Source organism: Aplidium turbinatum, chromosome 4 (assembly GCF_918807975.1).
Source record: "Aplidium turbinatum chromosome 4, kaAplTurb1.1, whole genome shotgun sequence".
NCBI classification, from domain to species: domain Eukaryota; kingdom Metazoa; phylum Chordata; class Ascidiacea; order Aplousobranchia; family Polyclinidae; genus Aplidium; species Aplidium turbinatum.
This window is the reverse complement of record NC_137475.1, coordinates 3,263,163-3,288,989: the sequence shown is the minus strand read 5'-3', so window position 1 is coordinate 3,288,989 and position 25,827 is coordinate 3,263,163. Positions and strand designations below refer to the sequence as shown.

The 25,827-nt window shown below is 34.5% G+C and overlaps 1 protein-coding gene across 1 annotated transcript; it reads right to left on the bottom strand.

Moving 5' to 3' along the window:
• Positions 1–390: 390 nt before the first annotated feature.
• LOC145768378 (uncharacterized) lies at positions 391–13,514 on the bottom strand. The gene is made up of 12 exons (XM_082579862.1): positions 13,448–13,514; positions 12,809–12,955; positions 12,292–12,483; positions 11,672–11,812; positions 10,668–10,844; positions 10,069–10,266; positions 8,438–8,626; positions 6,011–6,225; positions 5,334–5,463; positions 2,811–2,887; positions 825–963; positions 391–560 (listed from the first exon to the last, which is right to left on the bottom strand). Exons 1-12 carry the CDS (start codon positions 13,512–13,514, stop codon positions 391–393), a joined length of 1,842 nt encoding a protein of 613 aa, XP_082435988.1.
• Between the last annotated feature and the right edge of the window lie 12,313 nt (positions 13,515–25,827).

The following is a 25,827-nucleotide window of genomic DNA, read 5'->3' as shown; positions in this document are numbered from 1 at the left end:
GTACAGCTCTCCATTTACTAGCACTTGGAAGATGGAATTTTTCATTGACAACAAAAATCTGAATTAAACTGCCAATCACAATAAATAAGCCTCTCAAAGACTTTAAAAGTATTCAAACACAAAAGCTTCAAAAGAAGCTTTGACAAACCATGGGTGTCGCTATATTAGCATCTAGGCTGAAAGTCAAACGCTGCAAAAGATAAAGCTCAGACAGAATTGCCATATTGGCGGTTTTAATGCTAAATACGGCGTTAAAACTGCTAAAACTGGCAATCCTTTTCAGGCCTAATTTTGTCCAAGACTTTGGCTTCTAGTCCAGATGCTATTATAGCGACGTTTACGGTTAAACTGAAGATTTCTACTTAATTTACTACTGATTCTAAACAATTTCTACAATGCATCAATGCAAATCACCCCTCTGACAGTGCTTCTCTCTCTAGACAGGGTCACTTGCCAGGGCCACGCCCCTCCAACAGAAATATCACCATTGATCACCCGTCCAATTGCTGCTCTTCGACGAATTTTCGCGACGTCTCCAGCTTTTCCACACAAATTTATATCTGAAACCACATTGTCAATATGTCAATAAAACAAAGGAAATAAAGCGTGAAACACAATGAGAAGCATGGTCGAAAAGTGTGACAGTTCTCATACCCAAGTGGGTTTTTCTCAATAGATAAATACAAAGAAAAGAAAGTATGAATATGGATGTGAAGCATGCCATAAGTTTCCTTCGTCAAGTGCTTAAGAAAAAAAAAATTAAACAACATTATATTCCATAACCATCTCAAATGTTTGCATGTGACATTATAGAATAAAAGTACCAGCAGAATTGTCAGCAATGAACATCTTCAAGGAATCGGTATCCGGATTATCCAGAAACCTCTCAACTGTAGCAAGTGATTGTAGTTCGATGTAAGCTCTTCTTCTTCTGAATCGTCTTCCAAACGCGATAAGATAAACCTATATGAAGCAACCAAAGGATAAAGTAACCTACGTTACGATCATCTATATTGCCATACTTGCAACGACTTGACAAAATGCAATATCTTTCATATAACAGCATATAGTGCTGTATACGATTGGATGACGTAGCGGATAAGGTGTTGACTTTCCAGTATTGCAATACTGGTTCGACTCCCGGCTAAGCTGGTTGTTGAAAACTCTGTTCATCTCTACTTAGGGTGCAATAAGTTGGGTGGGCATTGTTGCTTAAGGAAAATTGGCTGATAGAAAGGAATTAGCCACTCTACTTTTCTTAGTGCCAATGGCTTAGTACAGTACAATGAGAACTTTATCTTCTCATACCCTACAAGTAAATCAAGTATGGGATCCTGTTTACCTTTACCATGAGATTCTTTAGTAAAAGTTTTTAGGCATTCTTTAATGTGGTTAAGATTGAATTGCTATTGAATCGTTTTGCAGTAGGCTACTCTGATTGAGGCCAACAGTTAAAAATTATTTAAGTCGTTAAAGATGTCTGTAAACATCAACCACAAGTGTTCAATTCAACTAAGCTTTACCAAAATTGCTCACTAAATTTTTTTTTTATCTTTATATGATCTTCTGAGAAAATGATTTATATGTGTTTTTTTCCACCCCGTACTTTGTGGTTATTTCATTGTCCGAAACATGTTATTGAAAAAACAGAAAATGGTTCAATGTTAGAGGTACTGCATGTCCAATTTGCTATAAAATGTAGAACGATATGTCCTGAGGTTGTGTGAAATATGCAATCTGCATTTATCTAAAACGACTTTTAACTCGACTTAATAAGTTTCGTCATCACTTTTTGCGTTACTAAATCTCAAAATTGAAAATACGTAACTTTTATTGGTGGAAAAAATAGCATAATAATGAAAGCGCTTGACCGCCATGCTGAGACAGAAGTTTGGTGCTTGTGTTTCCCGGTCACAACTTTCCAAAAGGTACCACAAAAAAAAATTACCTACTTTGAAATTTAACCAATCAGAGTCGCGCTGATCAGTAGGGTAGGCACTTTAACTTTTATTACTTTGAACTTTGATAATTATAGAAGAACAAACGGCAATAGCAGTGGTGGGAATCAAATCCACATCAATGAAATGACTACCATCGCTCTAACCCTCTGCGCCAAGTCAGCCGATGACTTAATTATGCTAGGATTTGCGTTTTCTTTTTGTTCTTCGAAAGTTTCATCATAAGGGATTTTTTAAAGTACCTTTTGGAAAGCTGCTTCTCGGCCTCTCAGGAGTTAGTTGTTGATCCGTAATAGAAAAAGCGCTTCATCTCGCCAAATTTATATATATCTCAAGGAAAGTCTGTAGCTCCGACATAAGGGAGAGAAGTTATATGTTATTAATGTCATTCCCTCTCATTCCTGAAAGAAAATTTTAAATGCACGTGCATTGAATCACGTTGCCAAGAACACAATTCCGGTATCAATCGACAGATGACTCTTCATGCATTTTCTTCGAGGTTTGAAACGTCATTGAAGTGGACCTTCAGAACACCCGGAAGCAATTATCGCATTTACACAGCGTGATGTGTGAGTCAGGCCACAATTTTTTAAAACCAAAAACGCAACATGCTTGCGGTTTGCATCAACAACAAAATATACCATAACACAAATAACAAAAAATTGGATTTTTTTCGTATCACATCGGGTCATGTAAAACATAGAGCAATGATTTTCGTTCTTGATTGCAAGTTCAAATAAATGAAATATTACATATATAATGTATTCGTCTCAAACTCTTTAGCTTATATAAATTGCTGCGCTATAACTTTTGCAGGTAGTCTTCTTTGAAATAGTTTTCAAAAACACTTACTTCAAGAAGATCCTCTGGATAAGATGATCGAATTTGGTCCATCGTAGTCTGTGGTGCTACTCCGTCCACGTGCATTCCTACAATACACTCAAACAATGACATAAGTATTACGTCACAATCAGATCACTTTATTTATGTTTATTTTATTGCATTATAATATTTTATTATTTTCATTAATATTGTTTATTTAATATTTTAGCTACAACAAATTGAAACAATAAATCAGAATTACTGTATGCTTAGAACACCATTAAACTTTCTCAGAATATAATTCTAAGTTTCAAATTTTTATATTACATATATTTAACATTCATTGAACATTTGCAGTAAGTTCATTAACCATTATTATTTTTCAAAACAGTATTTAGAAAGTGGTAAAACACACAACAATACAATAACTCCTTTTATGTTGGTCAGTAACGTAAATTGAGATGGTCATAAAAAGTAAATTCGAATGTAAGCTATAGTATTATAACGTGCGATGTTTTCTTTTACTTCTAACAGTAAATATTGAATCCCAGGAAATTATAGTTTTCTAAATGCACTCCAAATACCTCTTGTGGGTAATGCAATGTTATAAAAGTGAGGATTGTTTCAATGTAGAATCTTTTTCATATGTGGTGCTAAGCATCAAAATTAATCATGACACCTTATTAGTCCAGAAGATTGCATAAATTTTACATGCTTAACCCTATTCGTACCAAGCTATCTTTGGCAGCTAAGGCCTTACGTGTGGACTTAATCCATCCAAACTTTTATTTTCTAATAATTTTTGATATAAAAACGTTACGAGGTTGATTTTTTCGCAAAGTTAGAGTAAAATTATTGACAAACTGGCTAAAATTTTAATTGGACACACATACTCTACCAGTGGTTTGTTATTGCTTTTTTGCTAAAAGTATTCAATTTTTTTTTAATTTGTCTGATGTCTCCGCCATAACTTCCTTGAAATCGGTAATTTGTTCGTTGAAGACACGCACGGTCAAGTCATACTTTCTTGACAAGAACTACTTTTCTTAATCAAGGAATGATTATTATATACTACAAAATATTCCTTGTATTACAGTAGATGCAACATTAACATTATGTTGTATTGAATGGGTAAAACTCAATTGTGTAGAAACTATAGTGAATCGTTTCAATGTATCATGTTCCAATGTGGTGTTCCCGACTTATAACTTTGTGGATGTGGTTTAAACTTTCAGGCTGCACCGTGTTGTTGTGCACATCACATTATTGTCCATCAATGTCCAATACACCGACCCTGGACAGAGCACTTGATAACCACACAATTCATTGGATGCTGTGCCTGGATCAAACAACGAGACCCGCGGCGGCTTTAACGCAAAAGATATCATTGTGAAAACGTACCGTTTATAAAAAGAATCAGATATCGGATTCTTGATTGGTTTTCTTGAAAAGATTCAGCAATCGATTGATTTAATTGGAGAAGTGCTTCATTGGTGTTTCGTACGGTGTTGGATAATTCGTTTAACAAGTTTTCTGCAAACGCAAATGATCTTGCAATAATTGTTGAATAGTGGCGCATAGCCACATAAAACGATATATAGCGATACAATCTCGAGGCAAACCATTCGCGCAAGACTAGTTCAGAAAGGGGGATGTGAAATCTTTAAACCAATGGGACATTTAAACCACCACCACAATTTCTTCCTTTCAAATTAGTTTTTTTAATTAAATGTTTTTAGGCCGAGATTAATTTCAATCTATAATCTACAAGAGATCACAGTAACGCGGTTATGAACAAGTGACTTTTTACAATTTTGTGTTACGAACAGCCAATGGCAATTTTTAGCATACCACGTTTTGTTTTTTAACGCTTCCTTCGTGCTTTTTTATGATCTTGAATAGTCATTATTTTAAACAAATAAGTGCTGCAACTTATCACATGTTATTAAAACTCATGATCATGTCAGTAAAAACTGCTCTATTGAAAAGCACGCATGATTTCATATGGGATCTTTAACCCAGCTAGTCAAGGGATCTTCAAACTAAGATGAAGAAATGCTTTGGATTATTTCATCTCATCCAAACAAACACTTTAAGACCAAAATATAGACTGCTGAAGTCCATTGTGAGTACAAAAGCATATTTTTTTGTTGCAAGCTAAAACATTTTGATAAAAAATTTTGACACCCAATTCTATCAGTCTAGATTGATTTGTACTATACAAGAAGCAATTTTATGTTGAGAAGATTGCTTGCATTGTATTTGCTTAACTATAACTATCTTTTAGTTATCCATTTATTGTGAATTTGATTTTAGCAAAGTTGTTTGAAGATCCCACCCCAATGAGACGTAAATCAGTTTTCCAAAAATATTAAAACCCCTGCCAAATCACTAAAAATAGAAAACAAACATTCAAGGTAATGCTTACTATTGTTACGTAAATTGTTGTGAAAACTTTTTTTCGACGATTCTTGAGAAATATGGGTGATAAGCAATGTTACCATACAATGTGCAATGAAAAAAATCTGTACATTAAATGTAACGGAAACTAACGTCGATTGTACATCACGTTTCTTAAAGTTTGAACTGCATCTTCAGTATTTGATAAGGCCAGTGGAAGCAAAACTTTAGCACTGGATGCAAACACCATGATTTCAATTCTCATCCTGCCATTACTGGACATCTGGAATGCAATGGCTACTTGAAATAACAATGTCTCTTTACGTCTGCGTCACGTACGAGTACTCACTTTTAGTAATACGATTTAGGCTACGGTACTCATAATTCATCTCGATTCAAAAAAACATGCTTTAATCAGGGATATCATCAGTGAGCATGAAAACAAAGAACATATAGAAATCTGTGTAAGGTTAATAGGTCTCATCACCGTTGTCCTTATTATGAACAATGACTAGATGTACAATGACTGCTTTGAATTGCATTATTCTTCAGTGTTTTTAATTTTCTAATGTTTACTGTTGTTGTGCAAACTGTTCGACGACGGTGTGTTTGTTCCCAGTGGAGATAACGCTCTATGAAAACAGCGCCGGCGTGCTCAACGTACCAAGTCGAGGTGTGTTTTATGATTGCAGGTGTTAGTTGTTGATGTGGAACTACAGTAGTACAGTAGGTATTGCAGTTCGTTGCAAGTAGTTCAACATATTGTAAGTGAATTTTGTCAAAATTTAAATTGAAGAAATTTTAAAACAATCCAATTAATATTTACGCACATTTAAGACCCTGTCTTCAGCAAATTCCAACGATTCTTTCAGTGCACTTTCTGTGACATCATCAGAAATGTCGATGACGAAGTAAGCCTCGTATTTAGTTGTTGATGCTTCGGCAGCGAATCGACCAACATTGGTGGCAGTATCAGCTTGGATAAAGTTTGTTACTTGCTGGAGCTTTCCCAACGTACGATCATTGTCGCTCGGATAAAGCGGATCTGTGACATAATGGTTGTAACCTTATCTGTGAATCTACTGTACATGTACATTAGGCTGTGTCAAAAATGGCAAGGTTCATGGATTTTTTCTTAACCTTCTAAAAAGTTGTAGTGGACTTTTACAAACACAAACATGAAAAAAAATGAGAATAATGACGTCACACGGTCGCGCTGGGCGTTTCTATGATTACCAGTGCTCATTTTCATAAAAAATTTCATATCTCGAAAACCACTAAAGATAAAAAGATGAACGTTACATCAAAAGCTGCAAAAGTGGCATATTTATATCTGCTCTAGGAACACTTTTTGTTCTAGGACTACTTGAAAAGTATTTATAAGCAAAAAACTGAATTTTACTATTTTTTGTAGTAGGGGAGATACAGGACCAACTACACATTTTTTTCTTTTTTGCTCTCGTTTCTTCAGCTCATATCAAAATAAGACAAAACGTTTGGACAATACGGCCAAGGTCAATATTTATTGACTGTGTAAATATCTTGACAATCGAATGTATTTTTATGAGGTTAATGCTTACACAAACTTTTTTGAAGAGTGTATAATCGGTCCTGCCACTGAAGGACATATTATGTACAAGCAAACATTGAAAAACAAAACATGTTTTTCACTTTCATTGCAAAAACAAGCATATAAAAATGTGAAATAATAATAGTTAGTGTATGTAAACATTTTAATTGCCAAAACAAGATTAATTAGCATTACATCAATGGCTCTCAATTGGGGGAGAGGCGTCTTCATAAGGGGTGTGTTAAACTCTTTTCCGCCACGGACAAAATTACCTATTTTTTTTAAAGGACTTTTGGAGCTTACATGTATTATAATGTTGCTACAAAAGTAAGGGTAATTTTTAAAAGGTACAAAAGTTAATTCTTCAAGTGCAATAGCTCATCGTATAATAGGGCCTGGACGTTACTGTTTAATAGGTCCTTCAAGGATTCATTTCAAAGGTGTAAAAGGTGTGAGAGAAAAGCTTGGAAGTTTTGCGACATCATCAGAGAAGGTTACTAAAAAAGCCATTGTCGTTGTTGATAATAACAGGAGTTGAGGGGACAAATAACAAAAACACATTTTCAAAGTATGGCTTCATGTAGACTCTTTATTGACAGACATAAAACGAAAAACTGTGTTGTCAGTGGTAAAATCTTGCAATTGCAAGCTATATATTTACTTTGTATGCGGTTGAATAATCACTTGATTAGCTAAGCAGTTTCAATAGACAGTGAATATAAGAGTGTATTCTTTACATGGTAATTCAAGTGAAATTATTTCAGTGTTATTGTGACAAATTATGCAATTCGCATGTCGGATAGTTTTTAATAATTTTGGACTGTCTTTATCTTCAAAGTTTTGGCATGTATTTTTAGATCATGGTTTAGTTACTCTTGATTTTGTTTTTGGACTATGTTATGCTTACGAAAACCCGCAATCGTAACTGTAAGAATGTCTGATACGCTAAACAGTATTGCCTGCAAGACGTGAAAAGTAAAATGTTTTGTTTTTCAAAAAAAGTTATATTGGACTGTTTTAAACTGTTCTTTTCACAGAATTTGTGACTAAAATTCATTTTTTGGTGATAAGTATTTTTCTAGACTTTTTACAGTAAAAAGTGCTTTTAGAGCATATATAAACATGATGTTTCCACAGATTTTGATGTGTGTTTTAACTTTCTATCTCAAGCAGTTATCAAAATATGGCGAGTTTAGTAAAAATGGCCACCGGTTACCATAGAAAAGCCCAGAGCGACCGTATGATGTCATTATTTTCAATTTTATTTTTCACATTTATGTTTTTAAGAGTCTACTACAACTTTTAGAAAAGTTAAAAGATCCTATCTCAAAAAATAAATGTTTATCCCATTTTTGAGACAGTCTAATCTACATACAAACTTGAATACTTAAACAAATTATTATAAAAATACATTACCAGTTTGTGCTTTCCTGTTACCTATTCTAAAATAGATTAATGGAAAGTAAATCGTTCTCAAGGTCAAAGAACTTCGCTAAATCGGTAAGTTAGATTTTAAATTATTTTTTCTTTGTTTGTGAATTGATATTTGTTGCTTGCTTTGAACGTTTGGCAGGGTTGAGTTTTTTGTTGATTCGGAAATATAGGTTATAAAAAACTTATTCCGATTACTTTATCACCACTATGACAGTTGGAATCGTACAATTGCAAGTGACGGTTCACTACTCACTTATGCACAGAGGAGCACCACCATCACCCCATTGAAGAAAGTACAAGCATTCTTGCCTACTTGCACCAACCATCACATAACCATCATTACAAGTAAATTCCACAAAACTACCAACTTCAAGATTGTCCAAGGAAGATATTCTTCCTTGGATAGGGAATCCAGGATGCATGCAACGAATTCGCGAACCTACTGAAATGAAAAAAATAAAGTTAGTATTTGAGTAACACTTTTTTGACAAAGAATGGAAGTGGTATAATGGAGAAGAAAATTGTATGCTGAAAATGATGCAATAAAAAATAAAAAATTGCCTTGACCCTGTCTATAATTAGAAATACAAAAAAAAATGTAAGCATCACCGCAAACGAAATCGCGCAAAATTCAGTTTTTATATTTATCAGTTTAAACATGAAAGTCAGGGTTGTGGCCATTTTCATACACTGCAATTATTGATTGGTTTGCCACAGCTACAAGAGACTCTGTAGACTTTTCAAAATGAATTGTGGGGTAAACGAAAAAGACCTTTCTTTCCTGAAACAATGGCTAAGGATAAGTTCAGTTTAATCACGAACACATACGCTTCAATGGTTTGGATACCAACAAACTTGCTCAAGCATCAAATGTACAGTATGGCATTCGTTTATTGCTATAAGCACACGAAACATTGCAAGTCAAGGACAAATCTTGCAGCACAAGCCTTCTACAATATCTGAAAACCTTAGTTTCAACCAATGCTTAGATTATGTAGAAGAACTTTTGGCTTGAACTGGATTATGTAGAAAGAACTTTTGGCTTGGAAAGAACTTTTGGAAGTTGTTGATACACTTTCATCTTGTATCGAGAAAAAAAAATCTTAATGAGCTGTGTTCTAAAAACTGCAGTGATTATGCATCGCTTTGTTTCATGAAACTCTATTTTGTATCTTTTCTGTCTATTTCCGCTTTCGGGTCCAACGTTTTTTCGCATTTTAATTGAACATCTCAAGCGCTTCTGTACAACTCAATTTTTGATACAGCTTCTTAAAACATAAAAACATTTGAATTCTAAATTTCTCTCCAACCACCTTAATAATTCTTTGTAGCAACACGCATTTATAAATGAATCAATGAATTAATAGATATTCTGCTGCAAAGAAAGAGTTTGGACGTGCATAATTTTAAATTGATGCTGGGAATAGAGGAATTAAAAATTACAAAATATATTGCATAACATTAATACAGTTGTGTATTAGAAATCACAATTTCTACACATTACAAAGTTAAATTTGTGATTTAAGCTCGTGAATAAAGAAACTGGTTTAAGCTCAGCCTGAAAAAGTGGGTTTTGTGCGTGCTATGCGTATAAAAGCTTGCAATAACAGAGGAAATCAACAAAACACTTTTTAAATTTAAATTTACACGTGCGTGAGTGCATATTTTACATCATAAAAAAGTTTAGTTTGCACTTAGATTCAATACTTCTATCCGTTTCAGTACTTCTAGGTATTATTTACTTTGCTTAGCTTGTCTTCGGCATAAAGGACTTTCTTGTATGGTTTAATAATATTGATAGCACGAGGTCTTTTATATACATTAAGGCCCTGGTGGAGGGTTGTTATAATATTGCTTCAGACAATACTGTTGCTGTCCACTCACCCCTTTCATTGCAAATAGCGAGTTGTTCACTCCACTTCCCATTCCTCAAACAGCGTCTTACTCTTGAACCAATTAAGCGATGAGATGGAGGACATGTGAATGTAACTTGACTTCCCATCACATAAGGACCGGTTGGATTACCTTCAACGCTTCCACCTGTTGCTCTGATCGATGGAGTGGGATCTCCACAAGTGATTCCTTTGTAAAAACAATAGCAAAGTAATACATTAAAGGCAAGTTTAATATTAACAATGTTTGATCTTTGCTGGTTTGAAAAAAACTTTGTAACAATCATCTAAGCTTAATTTTATATCAAAACATACTTATCTAACATCAATGTATAAAGTCGTCGTTCAGTTTTGTAAACACGTTTTAGCCTAATGCATTGTTTTGCTCTTGCAGACATGCAAAACAATAAAGTTAGTCAGTCGGTTTCCGTGACCGGGCCTGAGACGGTGGTTCAAAGCCTCTACACTACAAGTACGCAAAACCACTAACACAAGCGAAAAGGGAAAGAGGCTTTCTCAGTCCAACTGACTCAAATTCATTTAAAGTCATTTATTTAATATCAGTTAAATAACTGCATAGATTTTTCTCACGTCGACAAGATACAAGTTGCCCATCCCATGTTCCTCCTCCAGTGCACTTCCTTGATGGACTTCCAGAGTGGATGTAGAATCCATCCCTACAAGCGTACTTAGCAACACGTTCATGCCCTCTTCCTGAGTAGGTTATCACTGCATTGCGAGATGAAGGTGCCCCTCTACAGTCAACGTCTGCAAATTTGACGCAAAAATTTCAAGATTGAAAAATATTATTTACATAATTAGACTAATCCAGTAATTGATCCAAGAAAAGTAAAAGTATTTTGTATTAAATTGAGCAAATACGTTTTGGAAGAATGGAGCAAATCATTAAATCGGTAATGATATTTATTGTCTCCATGGGAACAAACTTTTAAATTAAAATAAACGAGTATTTAAAAGATTTAAAATGAAGCCAATTAAACTTAAAATGAATGAAGTGTTATTTACAAATGGAACGAATAATTAAGTTTTTGCTCGCAAAATTTTCATAAAATAGTTTTGGACCAAAGAAAATGAATCATACATGAAAAATAAAGCTATGAATTGAAGTAACACCATCATTCACGACTCTTTATCTGGATAAGTAAGATATTCCGTTTCGAGATTCATACGTAGGTTGAGCCTACTATTTTTTCGAAGTGCATTATCAGTACATCACATTTTATACAAATAATATTATAAAAGATAAATAAAACCTAACAATCAGACGGCATTTAACATAATACAATAACGAGAAAATAAACTAAAAATTGCAAACATTTTCAAGCAGCCCTTTTCAAATAACCAACTGACTGATGTTCTTCATCAATTGAAATAACAGATCTGATCTACATACACAAAAATCGAAAAAAAATAAACGTTTCAGAATGAAACGGCAAGACAGTGGAGAGGCAAAATCACATGAAGCTTTATTGCCTAGGAATATTGTCATTGAAATATTGCATATTAGAATATTTAATATAGAAATATTGCCATTGTAATATTATCAATACTACTGATATGATAAAAGCAGGTACTTGGATTAAGACAAGTTCTTCCACAAGGTCCATCGCATCTGCATTTTAAGGTTCCACTACATTCATCATCAGTGTCACATTCATCTCCACATATCATATTGTTTTCTGAGATTCTGGAGAAACTATATTCCTGACAAGCAACTGGAAAAACAGAAATCCCAAGTGTTCGAATGCACAAATGAGGTTTTATATATTCAGGTATGTCAGGTAAGGTGTACTATGCTCTTATAATCAGACAGAGCTAATGTCACGTCCTTTTTGCACACTGCACACATTATCGTTAAATGTGAGATAATGGCCTCATAACATAACAACATTTATTTTGGTTATATGTAGTTTTAAACTGTTTGTTTTTAATACAATTTGCAGACAAACAGACAATGGGGCCCGAATAACATAGGTTGAGATTTAGGATTTGAAATTCTGAAACAACTAGACAATTTTGCATTTTTTTGTAATGAGAAAAATCGAAAACCATTCCTACAATGTAAATTCTACAAGAAATGTTTTCAAACTTATTTGCTGTTGTGCAAATATCTTTGCATAAAATCTGCTTTAGTTGTGCAATCAATATCCACGCAATGCAAACTGACGTGTGCAAACAGTTGTTCCCGTCCAACCTCGCTTTCTATGACAAAAGTGCTGCATTTCTGGAAACGCTCTTTTGTAGCCTGGTTGACACACATATTCAGTCACATCGTCGTATACATAAGACGTGCCAGTCACCAATACGAGTGAACCATCAGCTGATTTCCGACGCACAATAACTTCTTTCATGTTTGCAATTGTGGGAGGTGGTGGACATTCACGATCTGTAGATTTACAATTACATTTACAATACACAATTAATAAGTTTTGATAGAAAAATGAAAATTTGTTTACGATTTGCTAAAGGACTATTGCTTTTGTTCAGTCTTGATTTTCATAATGCAATTGCAGTTATCGTACTCGATAGGCATATAGAGTTTGCAGATTACTTGAAGATTAAACAAAGTATCCACAAGGTGGTTTAATACAGAGAAAAAAATTATGAGTTTTTTATTTTATTCCCGATTATTTTCTTCACTGTAACATTTTACTGCATCGACATATTATAATCACTCAGTTATGCGTGCAAAATTCTAAAGCTAATATTACCAAGTTCAACGCAGGAATAGCCACATTCATGGTCGCATGTGCATACTCGTCCAGCAGTGCACTGGTCGTTGGAAGGACTGCATGATGTTTTGCCACATGGCCTTCTAACATTTGCAGCTGCATTTGTACTTTTTTCTTGACATTGGGCTAAATTGAATTTACAACAAAACAGAGTCATGTGTATTTTCAACAAAAGTTTAAAACAAACAACTATTAGAAAATGTAATAACATAATTAATTTCAAGATGATTAAAGAGTAATGTAATACAACCATCAACACCAATACTGCACACACATACATACTCACATTACTCGGAAAAACACGATAAGTTAGAAAGGATGCGACAGTTACAATTGGGATAGCTCATTGAATAAATGTCTGGCTCTACGAAAGAAGAAACGAGAAAGCAATGAGACTTTAACTTTCAAAATGTATGGTTGAACCACGTACGTCATGGGAAGCCTGTTATTTAGTAACATCCAATGATTGGAATAATTTATAGCCAATAAACTGCCAGGTTTTAGCTTCAAAAAAGACATTCTCAGTCTTATAATAAAGATTCCTTCTATTTCTACAAATTTGCTTGAATAAGTAAAAATGAAAATCTCGGCATATTATATTTACAATAAATCACTCACCTGCTACTCGAGCCACTGCATTCAAAGAACATACGAGCACGAGGAATGGAATTCCAGTCTTATACATTATTGTACTTTACTTTATTTCTTCACAAACATAAAGACTTACGCGACTTCAAGTTTACATAACAAAGGTTCCTCGATTGGTATTGTGAAAAAAAAATGCAACGGTCGATTGCTATTATGTCAGAATAGTTCTATCTAAACCTTTGTAACCTATCACTCATGAGTCATGAGGCCAAACTTCCAACAGCAAAATTTGGCTTAAGAAGTGAAACAAATGTACCCTCGGTATAACTTATACTGTACATACTAAACTTTGAATTACGTTTCCAAAGTTTAACTTGATCGAACAGTAACTGCAATAAGTAATGAGATAGGAACAAATGCGTTTGTGCACAAGTTCAGACTAATTCCTGAAATCAATAAATTTGATCAATTTCTTTGAGAGCTTGCCTTCCGTTAGCATAAGCAGTTTTTAGAACAACCTCTTTAAAGAGGTGTTTTAACTCACAGAAAAATTTTAAAGTAACTAAATATTATAGGCTACATTTAAACCTTGACACTAGAATATCCAGAATTTTGGTTCATGTACAATGTTTTATCCTGATCGGGGCCTTGACTCTCAAGATATTTTGTACCCTATAGAGGCTACTCTTGTATGCAATAATAAACAAATAAAAACAGACTGAACTGACGAGATTGCCACCCTACCACTTCTTTCTTATCCTGCAGCTTTGAGTAATGTCACACTTTCCTGATTGAAGCGTTCTACCAAAACATAGTGCAAAGCTAGGTGGTGACGAATGCCGACCGAGCAGAAGTTTAACCTGATTCCAAGAATTGAAAAATTTATTTATTTATTTATATTTATTTGAGAGCTCAATTTCCATTTACTGTATAACTCACGTAATTAATGATATAAGTAGGTTTAAAAAATTTGTATTTACTTTCACTTACGTTGTGTTTTGACTCGTGGAAAAGCTTTAAAGTTACTAATTGTTATACATTTGGAAGTTCAACAGTAAAATGCCCGAAATTTTGATCCAGGGCATTTTGGAATAAAATGACCTTGAAGTCTTGACGGTAAAATATTTTGTGCCCATTAAACATTGCGAAGTAGCTCCAGACAAACGTTTTGTAAAAAAAATTAATGACAATGTGTTCGTACATGACTCATGACCATCGCATACAAAGGCATGACGCTTTGAATAATATCTAACGCGAAACAGCAAAAGGGAAGAGCGAAAAAGTTTATTATTCATGTGGATATTTGAGGAAATCGATCTTTTAAAGTATTGATGTTTAAATTTAATTTCTATTAAATTTTTTTCATTGTAGTGTATCCTCTGTGGTGAAGCAGCTGATCCTGGGAGCATAGCATGTGACAGTACAAAGACGTTTTGACGGAAGAGAAATGTCACATTACCAAGAAATGTTATGTTGTTGTGCCATGTCTTTGGTTATTATCAATATTGCTCAAATGGCTTGGATTGCCAATACTGAATGAAAGTAAATTTATCTTCGATGAAAATCTGGATGTTTTGGCAACATTCATCATGATCTAAATTATATTTATTGAAACCACGAGGTTCTGACTAGTTATTTCAGAATATTGTTATCTAAGGCGCTCCCATATTTCCAGTGCAAAGGAGTAATTTGTGAGAACGTGGGTTACGTTGTCGCAATATTTTCAGAAAATTTTGCAGTTTTGTCATTTAATAAGAGAATGATTGTTTTTGAAAGCCACCCCAGTAAGCCTCCATCAGTTATGTAGTGGACTAGGGATTTGTTGATTGTGGTTTGCAATCAACCATGTTGCATTCTCTAGGCAGCTTGCTACAACATTATGTATTTGTAGCGCATTAGAATTACTCATTAAACACAAGCATGCAATTTGTCCGGATGCTTTGAAAGCACAAAATACAGCAATTTAACCATGAATGCCAATTATAAGACATTTTTTATTGCTTTATATTCTTTCCAAACAATAACATAACAAAATGTTTCATTGCCAATAATATTGTACATTTCAAAATGCATTTATGTTCAAATCTTTTTTTTGCTTATGAAGTAGTTATTCAATACGACTTAATGGCTTTTAAATTTTCATGACTTCAAACACCGATGTTTATGCTGCTAGTTGTATTATCACGTGGCTAGTTGAAGAAACTGACCTCTTAAGTAGCATCATCAAATTTCCTGATGAGCGAACACAAGCTAAATTCTCCACGAACGGAATTTGTCATAGCACTTTAAAAGCGTCCGGACAATGACATAATTTCTATTAACTGAATAGTCATTACTCGATCTGAGCAAGCACAGAAAACTTACTGCAAAAAATTCAAAATGCAGTGTAGGTTATTTTTGTAGGCTACTAGAGGTACGTTTTTTTTAAGCAAATAGATTAAAAAAAACGAAGATTGTTGCAAGCTTGACCTCATCAGTTACAACCGTGTTTAAGTATTCATCCGACTGAAAAATGTTTCAATTGTTGTATTTTTTTATTTACAAATAGCAAAAAAGTTTTGTTAACATGGCATCTCTAAGATCTTTATATTTGTGACAACTTAAAATAGAGCACAATAATGTATACATCTGAAATTCCTTTCCTCGTGATCTTTTGTTCATATGCCATAGCTCAAGTGGAAAATGAGTGATTTAAATATTGCATCATTTTTATACTGTATTTACAAACTTAACAAAAATTCATTTCTAGACCACTTCTTGAAACTGCCTTTGCAGCATTCTTCTTCATGAATTGTGAGAATCTTGTTTCTCAGACTGAGATATGATTTTTCCGAACTTTTACTGTTTGCAACTCTCATATTTATAGAGGCTTCGAACCAGTGGCCATGGCTTTGCTAATGATGTAAAGTTTCTGCTTGACGGTGCTATTTGATATTGCATTGTCGTGGAGTGTTGGAGGATACATTGTGAGAGTCGAATCATCGCTTCTTGATTGGGTTGTTTCTTTGTTGTTGCGAAGAGTTAAAAGTTTGTTCCCTACTCTATCAAATCTGTTACGTTAAATTTACTTTGCTGAGCTATCTTTTACTGTACTTACTATAGTTGATGGGTGCCAAAACTTTCTTTGGGACTACTCTTCTATAACAGATGGCCACAACAATGCATGCAATTCAGTATGCCAGGCCCAACGTTTCGAAGAAACGCTTAATGATGTCTGACTATGTACAATTCAATTGCTCTTAAACTGGGATGGCTCCACAAAACCTAGAGACATTGTGAGGAAGTGCCTAGTGGTCTGCTCAACATCTTTTAAATATATTTACCAATAAATTATGTTGGTCAACTGGCTTTCCAAAGGATTCACCATTTTGTTTGATATCTACTTTTAGTCTACATGGCTTCCTTAACCCTTTGAGGACGTTGGTACATATTATGTGTACCATGAACTTTCTCCACGATTTCTAATCATTTTCTTGTATTCATCAAAATGTATTTGTCTCTAAACGTCTCTTAAATAAATAATCTATTCATAAATAAAAAAACATTGGAAATTGTATTTTGTTTTAGCTTTGCTTTAACTGCTTTTGTTTGGTAAATTGGTCAGGGCTTGAATCGGTAAACTTTGAAAGATCAATAAGACAAGTAAAAAATATAATAAAATATAATTTTTATTCTGCATCAATGTTTAATGATTAATCTGACTCATCCCATTGGTAAAACCATAAAAAAATTAAAAAACATGTTGCTAGACAATGCTAAACTTTTGTGGTACGCATATGTACCAAAGGTCCTGTGGGGTAAGTTCTATTAGTCTAATGGAGGGATATAGTAATGTGGGAAAGACTTAAAATTTAAGACTGTTATAAAATTTTAATATAAATAACACGTAATATTTTAGATTCTATTTGAATAAGACCTTCTGATGATCCGTTAAGTGAAACAATTTGTAAAGGCTTCAGATAGTAATAACTATATTTGATTTAATTCGCTCTGCTTTGCCTTTTCGCTTGGCATTGAGCACTTTTTGTAGTATTAATAGTTTTCATTGTTTTTAATATTTTAGGAATGTATTTTAGATCTACATGCAAAGGTTAATTTAACTGATAGCATTAATTCCGGTTGAAAACTTTCCAATAATTTGGCGCGAATTATGTCAATACTGTACAAGCAATTATGATTTGCGTCGTCGTCGCCGTGTGAGCCTCTGGGGCCGAGCGTCTATCCTTTTACCATCCCAGATTCACGATGTTCCCGAACTACACTGGAAGGCTACTAGATAGCAGCCAGTCTTTAGTTTCATCATCCATGACACGCAGACCTTCCACTCCGTTAGGTGACTTGAAGATGGTACAGTCATTGATGATGTGGTCTGCGGTCTGTTCCTCGGCACCACAGTCACAGGAGGAAGAGGCCATACCCCATTGGTGCATGCCCAGCGAGGATAGGGAGATTGTCCAATGGTGTGGGACACAGTCATCAGGTCGCTGTGGGCAGCGCGTTGTTTATAGCAGTGTCGATATTATGGCAGTGAGCACTGTGATGCCAGACAAGTGCAGAAGAGTAGACAAGAGCAATTATGGTTTTGTTAATCACGAAAGAACAAGAAAGAAAGAGTTGCAAGTTCTGCACTTCCAAAAAAGTTCAAACCGAACAAACAATAAACCTACGGAATGCGCCATTCATTTGTGTTTTGTCAATGGAAGAAATTGTTTTCAAATGTACCATGTTGAATTGTAACTTGATGAAGATTTCAAAAACATTTGCTTTATTGCTTGCTACAATGCAGTGATGTGTTTATTGTTACTTTTGTTGTAGTGTGTTTGTTTATTTGTTTGTTAGATTTCTGACATGTTTACATCATGCGCTATTTTGATTGTGGAGACATTAAAGTCTCTCAATAATACTAAAACATTACCCAAGGACTAATGATACACATAAGTACCACAGTGTAACTTCTATTGGAAATACTTTTTTTAATTTTTTGTCAAATACCTCTAGTGACAAACTTGTAATAAAAATCATCAATATTTCAATAAAACATGTCTCAAAAGTTTATGATCCTCAAAGTTTTGTTTTTTTCAAATTCCTGTTATTTCTCCAAACATACTGGGAAGCTATCTTTTACTATTTGCACAATGATTTCTTTTCTAAAAATGTTTCAGAATCCAAGAGTTACTAAGTTAGATGATGACACAGTCTCAAGCATAGATGAGTCCCAGCTGGTAATGTAAATAGTTGTCTATTCGGCTACCATGGAAACTCTGTACCTGACATTTAAAGCCGTTTAGGTTATACAATACATTATATTAAAAAAAAGGTTCAGACTATGTACTTCTAGACTACCTATAGGTAGTAGCGTCGTAAGAGAAAGCCATACCCAAAGAATAAAGCTCAAGTGTTTTACTATTAATAAGCTATGTGTTTTATTGTTTCCTTTTCCTATTTCGTGCAATCACGAACTACTGCAATGAATTAAGTGTTATACCCTAGTTACAAGAGCCTAGGAATTATTGTACCATCATGATAAAAACAAAAAAATTTTATGAAAATTTGAAAAGTCCCTATTATTTTTAGAATGTACATGAAAAGCTTTCATCAGGTAAAAACATTAAAGAACCGCTATTGTATGTATTTCATTGCGTTTTCGAGCTGTCTAGTTCAGTTCATGTGCTCAACCACATCAAACCATATCCGTAGCCTAACCGTTGTAGTATAAAATAATTTCTTCTTTCTTCTCTGTTTGTGTCGTGATTATAACAGTTGCGTAAATTTACTAGGTTAAAATCCTTCTTTTAGTTATGCTGAAACTGCAAATGTCGTAGTTTAGTTATAGTATTGTTTGTTTTGTTTGTAATGGCTTATTGAAATATGTGTCCTGTTGCAAAGACCATAAATTAATCAAACGTTTTTCTTTATGTTAACATTTTGTTATGACTTGTTTTGTTGTATTAACCCTTAGAAGGTTCGGCTCCTGGAGTCTTGCTCAGTTTAGGGGGGAGGGGGATTGTCGATTCTTCTTATGCTTTAGGAGTGATGTCTTTGTTATTTTTTAAAGCACGGTTTCAAAGTTTGAGATTCACTTTGTAAAATTATTCACGCTGAGCATATTCGAAAATTAAAACTATGTGAATTTAGAACTGCTCATATACGTTGAAATGTTGAGGTGACTTATGACTTTTGGATTATTTTGCGATTGCGTGAGTTTACACATTATTTTTTGGTAGAGTAATGAAGAACATGCATTGCAATGTTGTAATTAAAATTTTTACATAATTTCAATTTGAATCTATATTTTTTATACAAAATAATATAATAAGGTAAAAGAAAAAAAATTGTGAGAAAAACTAACTGGAAAAGGTTATCTGGTACTATGACACATCCTCAAATGGGCGATCTATCTAACACAGAAAGCAATCATTAACACGTTCACTGCCAACATATAGATATCTACTCACTTTATGAGGCAATTTGATGGCACATGACGTCATAATGCCCCAAAAGGGCTTGATGTGTTGCCAATCTAGGGGCCTGATGGGTTGCTTTAATTCTAAATCCCAAAAAAAATTGTTTAAATCAGATCTCGATTTGATCCCCTTCAAATTCTTGAAATTAAATATGAATAAAAAAGCCAATGAGTGTGAAAATACATCAGATCCAGCAGACGACAGAAGTCCAACAAACTCTGTACGGTGTGTTAGACTGAGACATTCCAGTATTATAGGCTACCCAGTATGTTTAGTCAAATGAAGTGCATAGATAAATGCAGGTAGGTTATGTAAAAGAGCTTATTTTGTATGTGGCAAGGTTATTGAATAATTATATTATTTGCAAGGTTTAGGCCAATTTAGTAATTTATTTAGGGTCAGTAGACTACTACTGTACTGTACAATCTTTGGAGCTGGTATACAAGTCCCTCCACTCCCCTTGGCAACTCATGACAAAGACAGGACTCAACCAAACATATAGTGCGAAACTACTTTACCTTTGCTTTACTGTTCACACACTTCAATCCACATGTTTTGGTCAATTCCTCTTTATCATGAGTTGCCAAGGGTGGGGGGGGGGACTTGTATACCAGCTCCCAATCTTGCTACCCGTACTTAGCTATCTAGTTGCCAGCAAGAAAATCTTTTTTATGAAGATAGGCTATGACCATGTTATGATGACATTGTTTGTTTTCTATTAAATCAGGTTTTTACTAAGTCACTTTGAAACTATCAATTAAGTCATTTTTCAATCAAATTTTTTAATAATTTTTCAATAAAATACACAATTGATTGATCGAAAAAACTGACAATATGGATGTATCAAATGCCTTGGAGTTAAGAAAATAAATCAATAGTTTTTTTTCCAAGTCTAAACCTTAAACCATATTAAAAAAAACAAAAGTTTTTTTTTTTAAATGCTATTGTGAGTGTTAACCTGGTCATATGGTTTAAGGTTTAGACTTGGAAAAAAAACTATTGATTTATTTTCTTCATGCAAAATAACATAAATATTTCAGAGGATATGCTGAGAAATGCCTTATATCTCTCAATTTATAACCTTTATTCGCTCAAAGTGTCAGCTCAATAGAGGTGAATAAAAGTTAGGAAAATTCAAGAAATCTCGTAGTCGCAGCCTCAGTGGTTTTAGAGATACAACTGTTGATACAAAAAAGTTGAATTGACAACCCCCCCAACCTTCAAAGTGTTAAAAAACTTAGTTTATTTTATTATTACAATATTTGTTTTCAGCAATTTTTTTCGAATTATTGTTTTATTGCACTCTGTCGCCTGTAGTCAATCAGAACATGCTGGAAAATAGGGCTGCGGGGGACACGATAAAAACAAACGGCCAGACACATGTTCTCGGAGGTGGAAACGTGTTCAACAACAATAGGTCAAAACAAATATGGTTGGCCATTCTGGTCACATTCGGTATGTTTCATACAGGCGTAATCAGTATTATCTTATACAATTTTTTATTGTTTGCAAAAGAGTAGGAAAGTTGGATCTATTGAAATACCATGATACCAAACAGCTGAAAGCTTCTGTATATCGTTGGGATATGCTTAGTTTAGTTTTATGTTTTTCTAAAATTCCTGAAGGACTTTAACAAATGGCTCAACATTTCCAACAAATAATTAATCAAAGTAACTGTGAATAACAATTGATTCCAACACCTTTAACTGTTATAATCGACTTTTACTTCACTCACAGCTTCTTATACTACTCTAATCTCGATCATAACTTATAATAGCATCAACTCTCATCTACTTATATTCAATAACTTCAACTTCAATTGAACTCTCAATCAATAATTAATCATCTCAATAATAATTTCCATCTCTATATTAACTACGTAAATTATGCCACTATTTAGAGCAGGTTTGTTTTGACCAGGAAAAGCAGAGGGTAAGCTAGGACAAAAACATCAAATAATAAACGGAAATACTGCACGAAAAAAATATAAGTGTAGATTCTAAATAAAATGATAACACGTTTAGGCTACCTACTTTAGTTGTTAACTCAAATATTTTTGAAATAAAATTCATCAATGCGAGGTCCTTTCGTTCAGTGGTCCCGTGCAGTAGGCTGTGCCGGCGGTAGTTAGGCCCATCCATGGGCTAAGGACCTGTAGGCCTAGTAAATTCAATTCTAAAAATAAATAACTTAATTGTAATACTTAGTCAAAAAAGTACTTTTAGTACAAAATGTACAACTAAAATTCCCGATTGTTCGATCAAAACGTTCAAAAACTGTGCTTCACTACTACGATTTCAGTTTTGGAGTGGTTTGTTTTCAACGTCACGCTTCATTGGTTGGCTGCGGGAAAGGTCTAATGGAAATGGGTAAAAGTTAAATATTCCAAACTGTTCACCAATTTCGAACCACTGATAACAAACTAGAAATAAAGATGATTATTATTACCACTTCAGGTAAGTTAGACAAAGAATTGTTTGATTAAAGCAATTAATAAAAGGGACTCGTGCTAAAGCTAAATTCTAGTTTCTACATTAATATTAAATCAATACTAGTCTATTAGATCATTCGATCAGTTGTTGAGTTTTTGCTTCATTTTTTTGTACTTCAATTCAAAGTGGGTTTATGCAAATAATTTGTTAACGGCATCGATTGTATTGAGTTAGCATGTGCAATGAAATCACGACTAACCTCACAATGAAACACACTCTGTGGTCAAGATATCTGGTAGATATTAATTTGATAGAAATTTCTCGTAAAATGCATTACAGAGTGACATAATATATCACGTGTGCTTCAATAGTGGATTTTCCGAAAGTTGCGTTTGTGTGTTCCAGCGAGATTGGAGGTTTCGGAAAATGTTGCAGCTTTCTTATAGATCAGTGAACCGTGACGCCACTGTCTTAGCACAATGCGAACAATGAATTAAACGATTTTGTAAACGTTCTGTGCAACACGTCTTGTGGAGAACAATCGATATAAAAACAAACAGCATTCTTGCAGCTGTAGAAACAGCAAAAACTTAACAGGTTTTCAAATTTTAACTTTGATTTAGCAGCTGTTAGAATATATTTTAGGAAATTACTTTCTACATATTAAGCATTATCTTTACATTTTTCAGCTTGAAAGTATGATAAGTTTGTGCCTTGGTGCTGTGCCTGTGATGCAGGAGTGAGACGCTTGATTGTGTCTCAGTAAACAGCAAAGCAGGTACAGGTATAGGCAGAGGTGGGCAGTAACTAGTTACAAAAGTAACTAGTTACTGTAACTAGTTACTTTTTGAGTAACTGTAACGGTAACTTCGTTACTATTTTCCAAAAGTAACGAAACGTGGTAACTAGTTCCTATTTTAGCACTTTTTCAACAGTTACAGTTACAAGTTACTTTTGTATTGAAATTTCTGTTTCTAATCGCCGTCCATTTCTCTGCACATGTTTGTGTCATGCTTTATGCGTGTTTGCTGCGCGTTGCGCAATAATGCATTCTTCTCGCAGCTGTATTGGAGCAGCACTGCCCATGCGCGGCGCTCTTGTTTTGTGATCTTTTGGAGCAGGATTGCCATATTGGCGAATTCATCGCCAAAATATAGAAATCTGGCGATTTTTTAAGACGTTTGGCTTCATATTTATGGTTTGGCGATTTGGCTCGTTTTTAGCGCTTTTTGAGAACTGATTTGGCTAAATTAATTGCTTTTGGTGATTGATCAATATGTGACTTTCTATGCAATGTTTAGCAAAAGTGTTTGGCAACACTTGATAGCTCAGTTCATGCTTGTCGTATAGGGTAGCCACTTTAACAAGTCGAAATTCTGCCACTGAAATTGATTAAAATGAAACCGCCAACCAATCATAAGCTACGGTTTAAGTGACGTAAAAAATGGCGAAAAGAAGATCATAGAAAGCAAATTAAGCGATGGATTTTTTTGTCAGCTGGTTGGCTTAGGGAATAGGGTTAGGGCTAGAAAGTAGTCATTTCATTGACGCGTGTTCGATTCTCACCACTGCTATTGCTCTTTTTCTTCTGTAATTACCAAATAAAGTTCAAAACAAGCATTAACTCTCTGGATGAGTGCTAGAAGGGTCACAATTGGACGGTAGCCTCTTATAACACGTTCTGATTGGTTGGCGGTTGCATTGTAGTCAATTTCAGTGGCAGAATTTCGACTTGTTAAAGTGGCTACCGTCATATAGCTGCCAGAGGTATACAGGAGCCGTAGTTTTGGAGTATTTAGGACCCGGAGTCTCGGTGTTACGTTCACTGTTCGCAACCTTATTACATCATTGTTTTCTCGATTCAAAATCGGAAGTCGATGTCTAAGTAACTTCGAGTTATAGCAGGGAAAACAAATTAATTCCTTTGTTTCGAGCATTTAAAGAGAATATAGTTTCGGGAGCGAGTTTGCTTTTTTGTACCAAAGACAGGCAAAACACAATAATACCACAGAGTTGAGCATTACAACAATATATTTTAGATATTTGCAAGTAGCCTAGTTTAACAGTCAAACGTTTTCGGCTTAACTTAAGCCCTCATCAGGAATCTGAAAATATGTATAAATTGCAACAAATTTAAACTTTTTGAAAGTAATTATAACTAACTGACTATAAGCATCAAGAAACACGCAACGACTATAAGCAATAATGTGGAAAACAGACAGACGGAAAACAAATTACATTAGGAAAAGGCAACTGCGTAGGCTAACTAGAAAAGAATTTGCACCACAGGGTGCGTGATACATCTAATAAGGGTTGAGGAGAATGGATGCGCCTCCCGCAAATAATTGTTTGTTTAAATTTGGATTACAGCGTTTATGTTGAGATTTATGAGTAACTGAAAGTAACTAGTAACTGTAACTAGTAACTGTAACTAGTTACATTTTTGAAATCGGTAACTGTAACGGTAACTCAGTTACTATTTTGGCCAAGTAACTGTAACTGTAACTCAGTTACTTTTGAAAGTAACTTTGCCCACCTCTGGGTATAGGTGTCAAGTTAGTGAGTGCAGTAAATATAGACGCATAAAAACGGAAACATCGGCTTTCGAAACGAAGATAATTCGAAGATATTTTTATGTAACACCCTCAAGCTATTCAAGGACGAGTTTCAATAAAAAGCGCTGGTGAAATGAAAGTGTAACTGACCCTTTTTCTAAGCAGTTTCGGTAAAATTTATTTATAGTGACGTCTGGTAAAACTGGGGCAGATTGATTCTGTCATTTTAGTTTCCTTATGGGGTTTACTATATAGCCTACGCGAATCAAACATAATAATGAAAATATCTTATTTTGACGCATCAATTTATACCAAAATCTTGGGGGCCAAATTAAAAGACCCAACGTGAATATCGCTATAGTAGCATCTGGTCTGGAAGCCAAACGCTGCAATCAGTGCCGGTCTTAGGATATTTCGGGCCCTGTGCAGAATATGCTTTGCGGGCCCCAATGACAATGATCCATTGATCCAATTCAGTAGCGTAGCCAGGTATTTTGAAAGGAGAGGGGGGGTTTGACGGTCGGTGGACGAAGCCTGACAGCGTGATAACCGAAGGTGACACCCAGCGGAGGGGGGTCTGAGGGGGCTCCCCCAGAAAATTTTGAAAAATAACTTTGAATTTGGGGCATTCTGAGAGCATGTTCAAAATTTGAGTATGAATATTACTGTAAAATGGTGCTGTCCGGTGGCATAGCAAAAGGATAAGATCATGCATTCTTTGGCATTTTTCGGAAATAAAGCTATGTTGAGTCTGGATGCAACCTATATCGTCCCCTGAAAAATTCGTACCCCAATTTCGTACCCTGAAATCGGAGTAACAAAATCAAATTTCGACCTATTTCGTCCCCTGAAAAGATCGAGAGAAATTTTGAAAGGTTTGCGGCAACTCCGATCAGCGAGTTCGGCTCTGTTGCTTTTTTTCTCAATCTTTTCAGGGTACGAAATGTTCAAGAGACGAA

What these genes read in the sequence shown, in the direction of transcription:
- LOC145768378 (XM_082579862.1), bottom strand. Translation starts at nt 13,514, where the DNA reads ATGTATAAGACTGGAATTCCATTCCTCGTGCTCGTATGTTCTTTGAAT. An exon ending in AAGAACTTGTCTTAATCCAA is followed by an intron (nt 10,845 to 11,671) that starts GTACCTGCTTTT and finishes TCAAATTTGCAG; the next exon opens with ACGTTGACTGTAGAGGGGCA. An exon ending in ATCCAGAGGATCTTCTTGAA is followed by an intron (nt 964 to 2,810) that starts GTAAGTGTTTTT and finishes TGCTTCATATAG; the next exon opens with GTTTATCTTATCGCGTTTGG.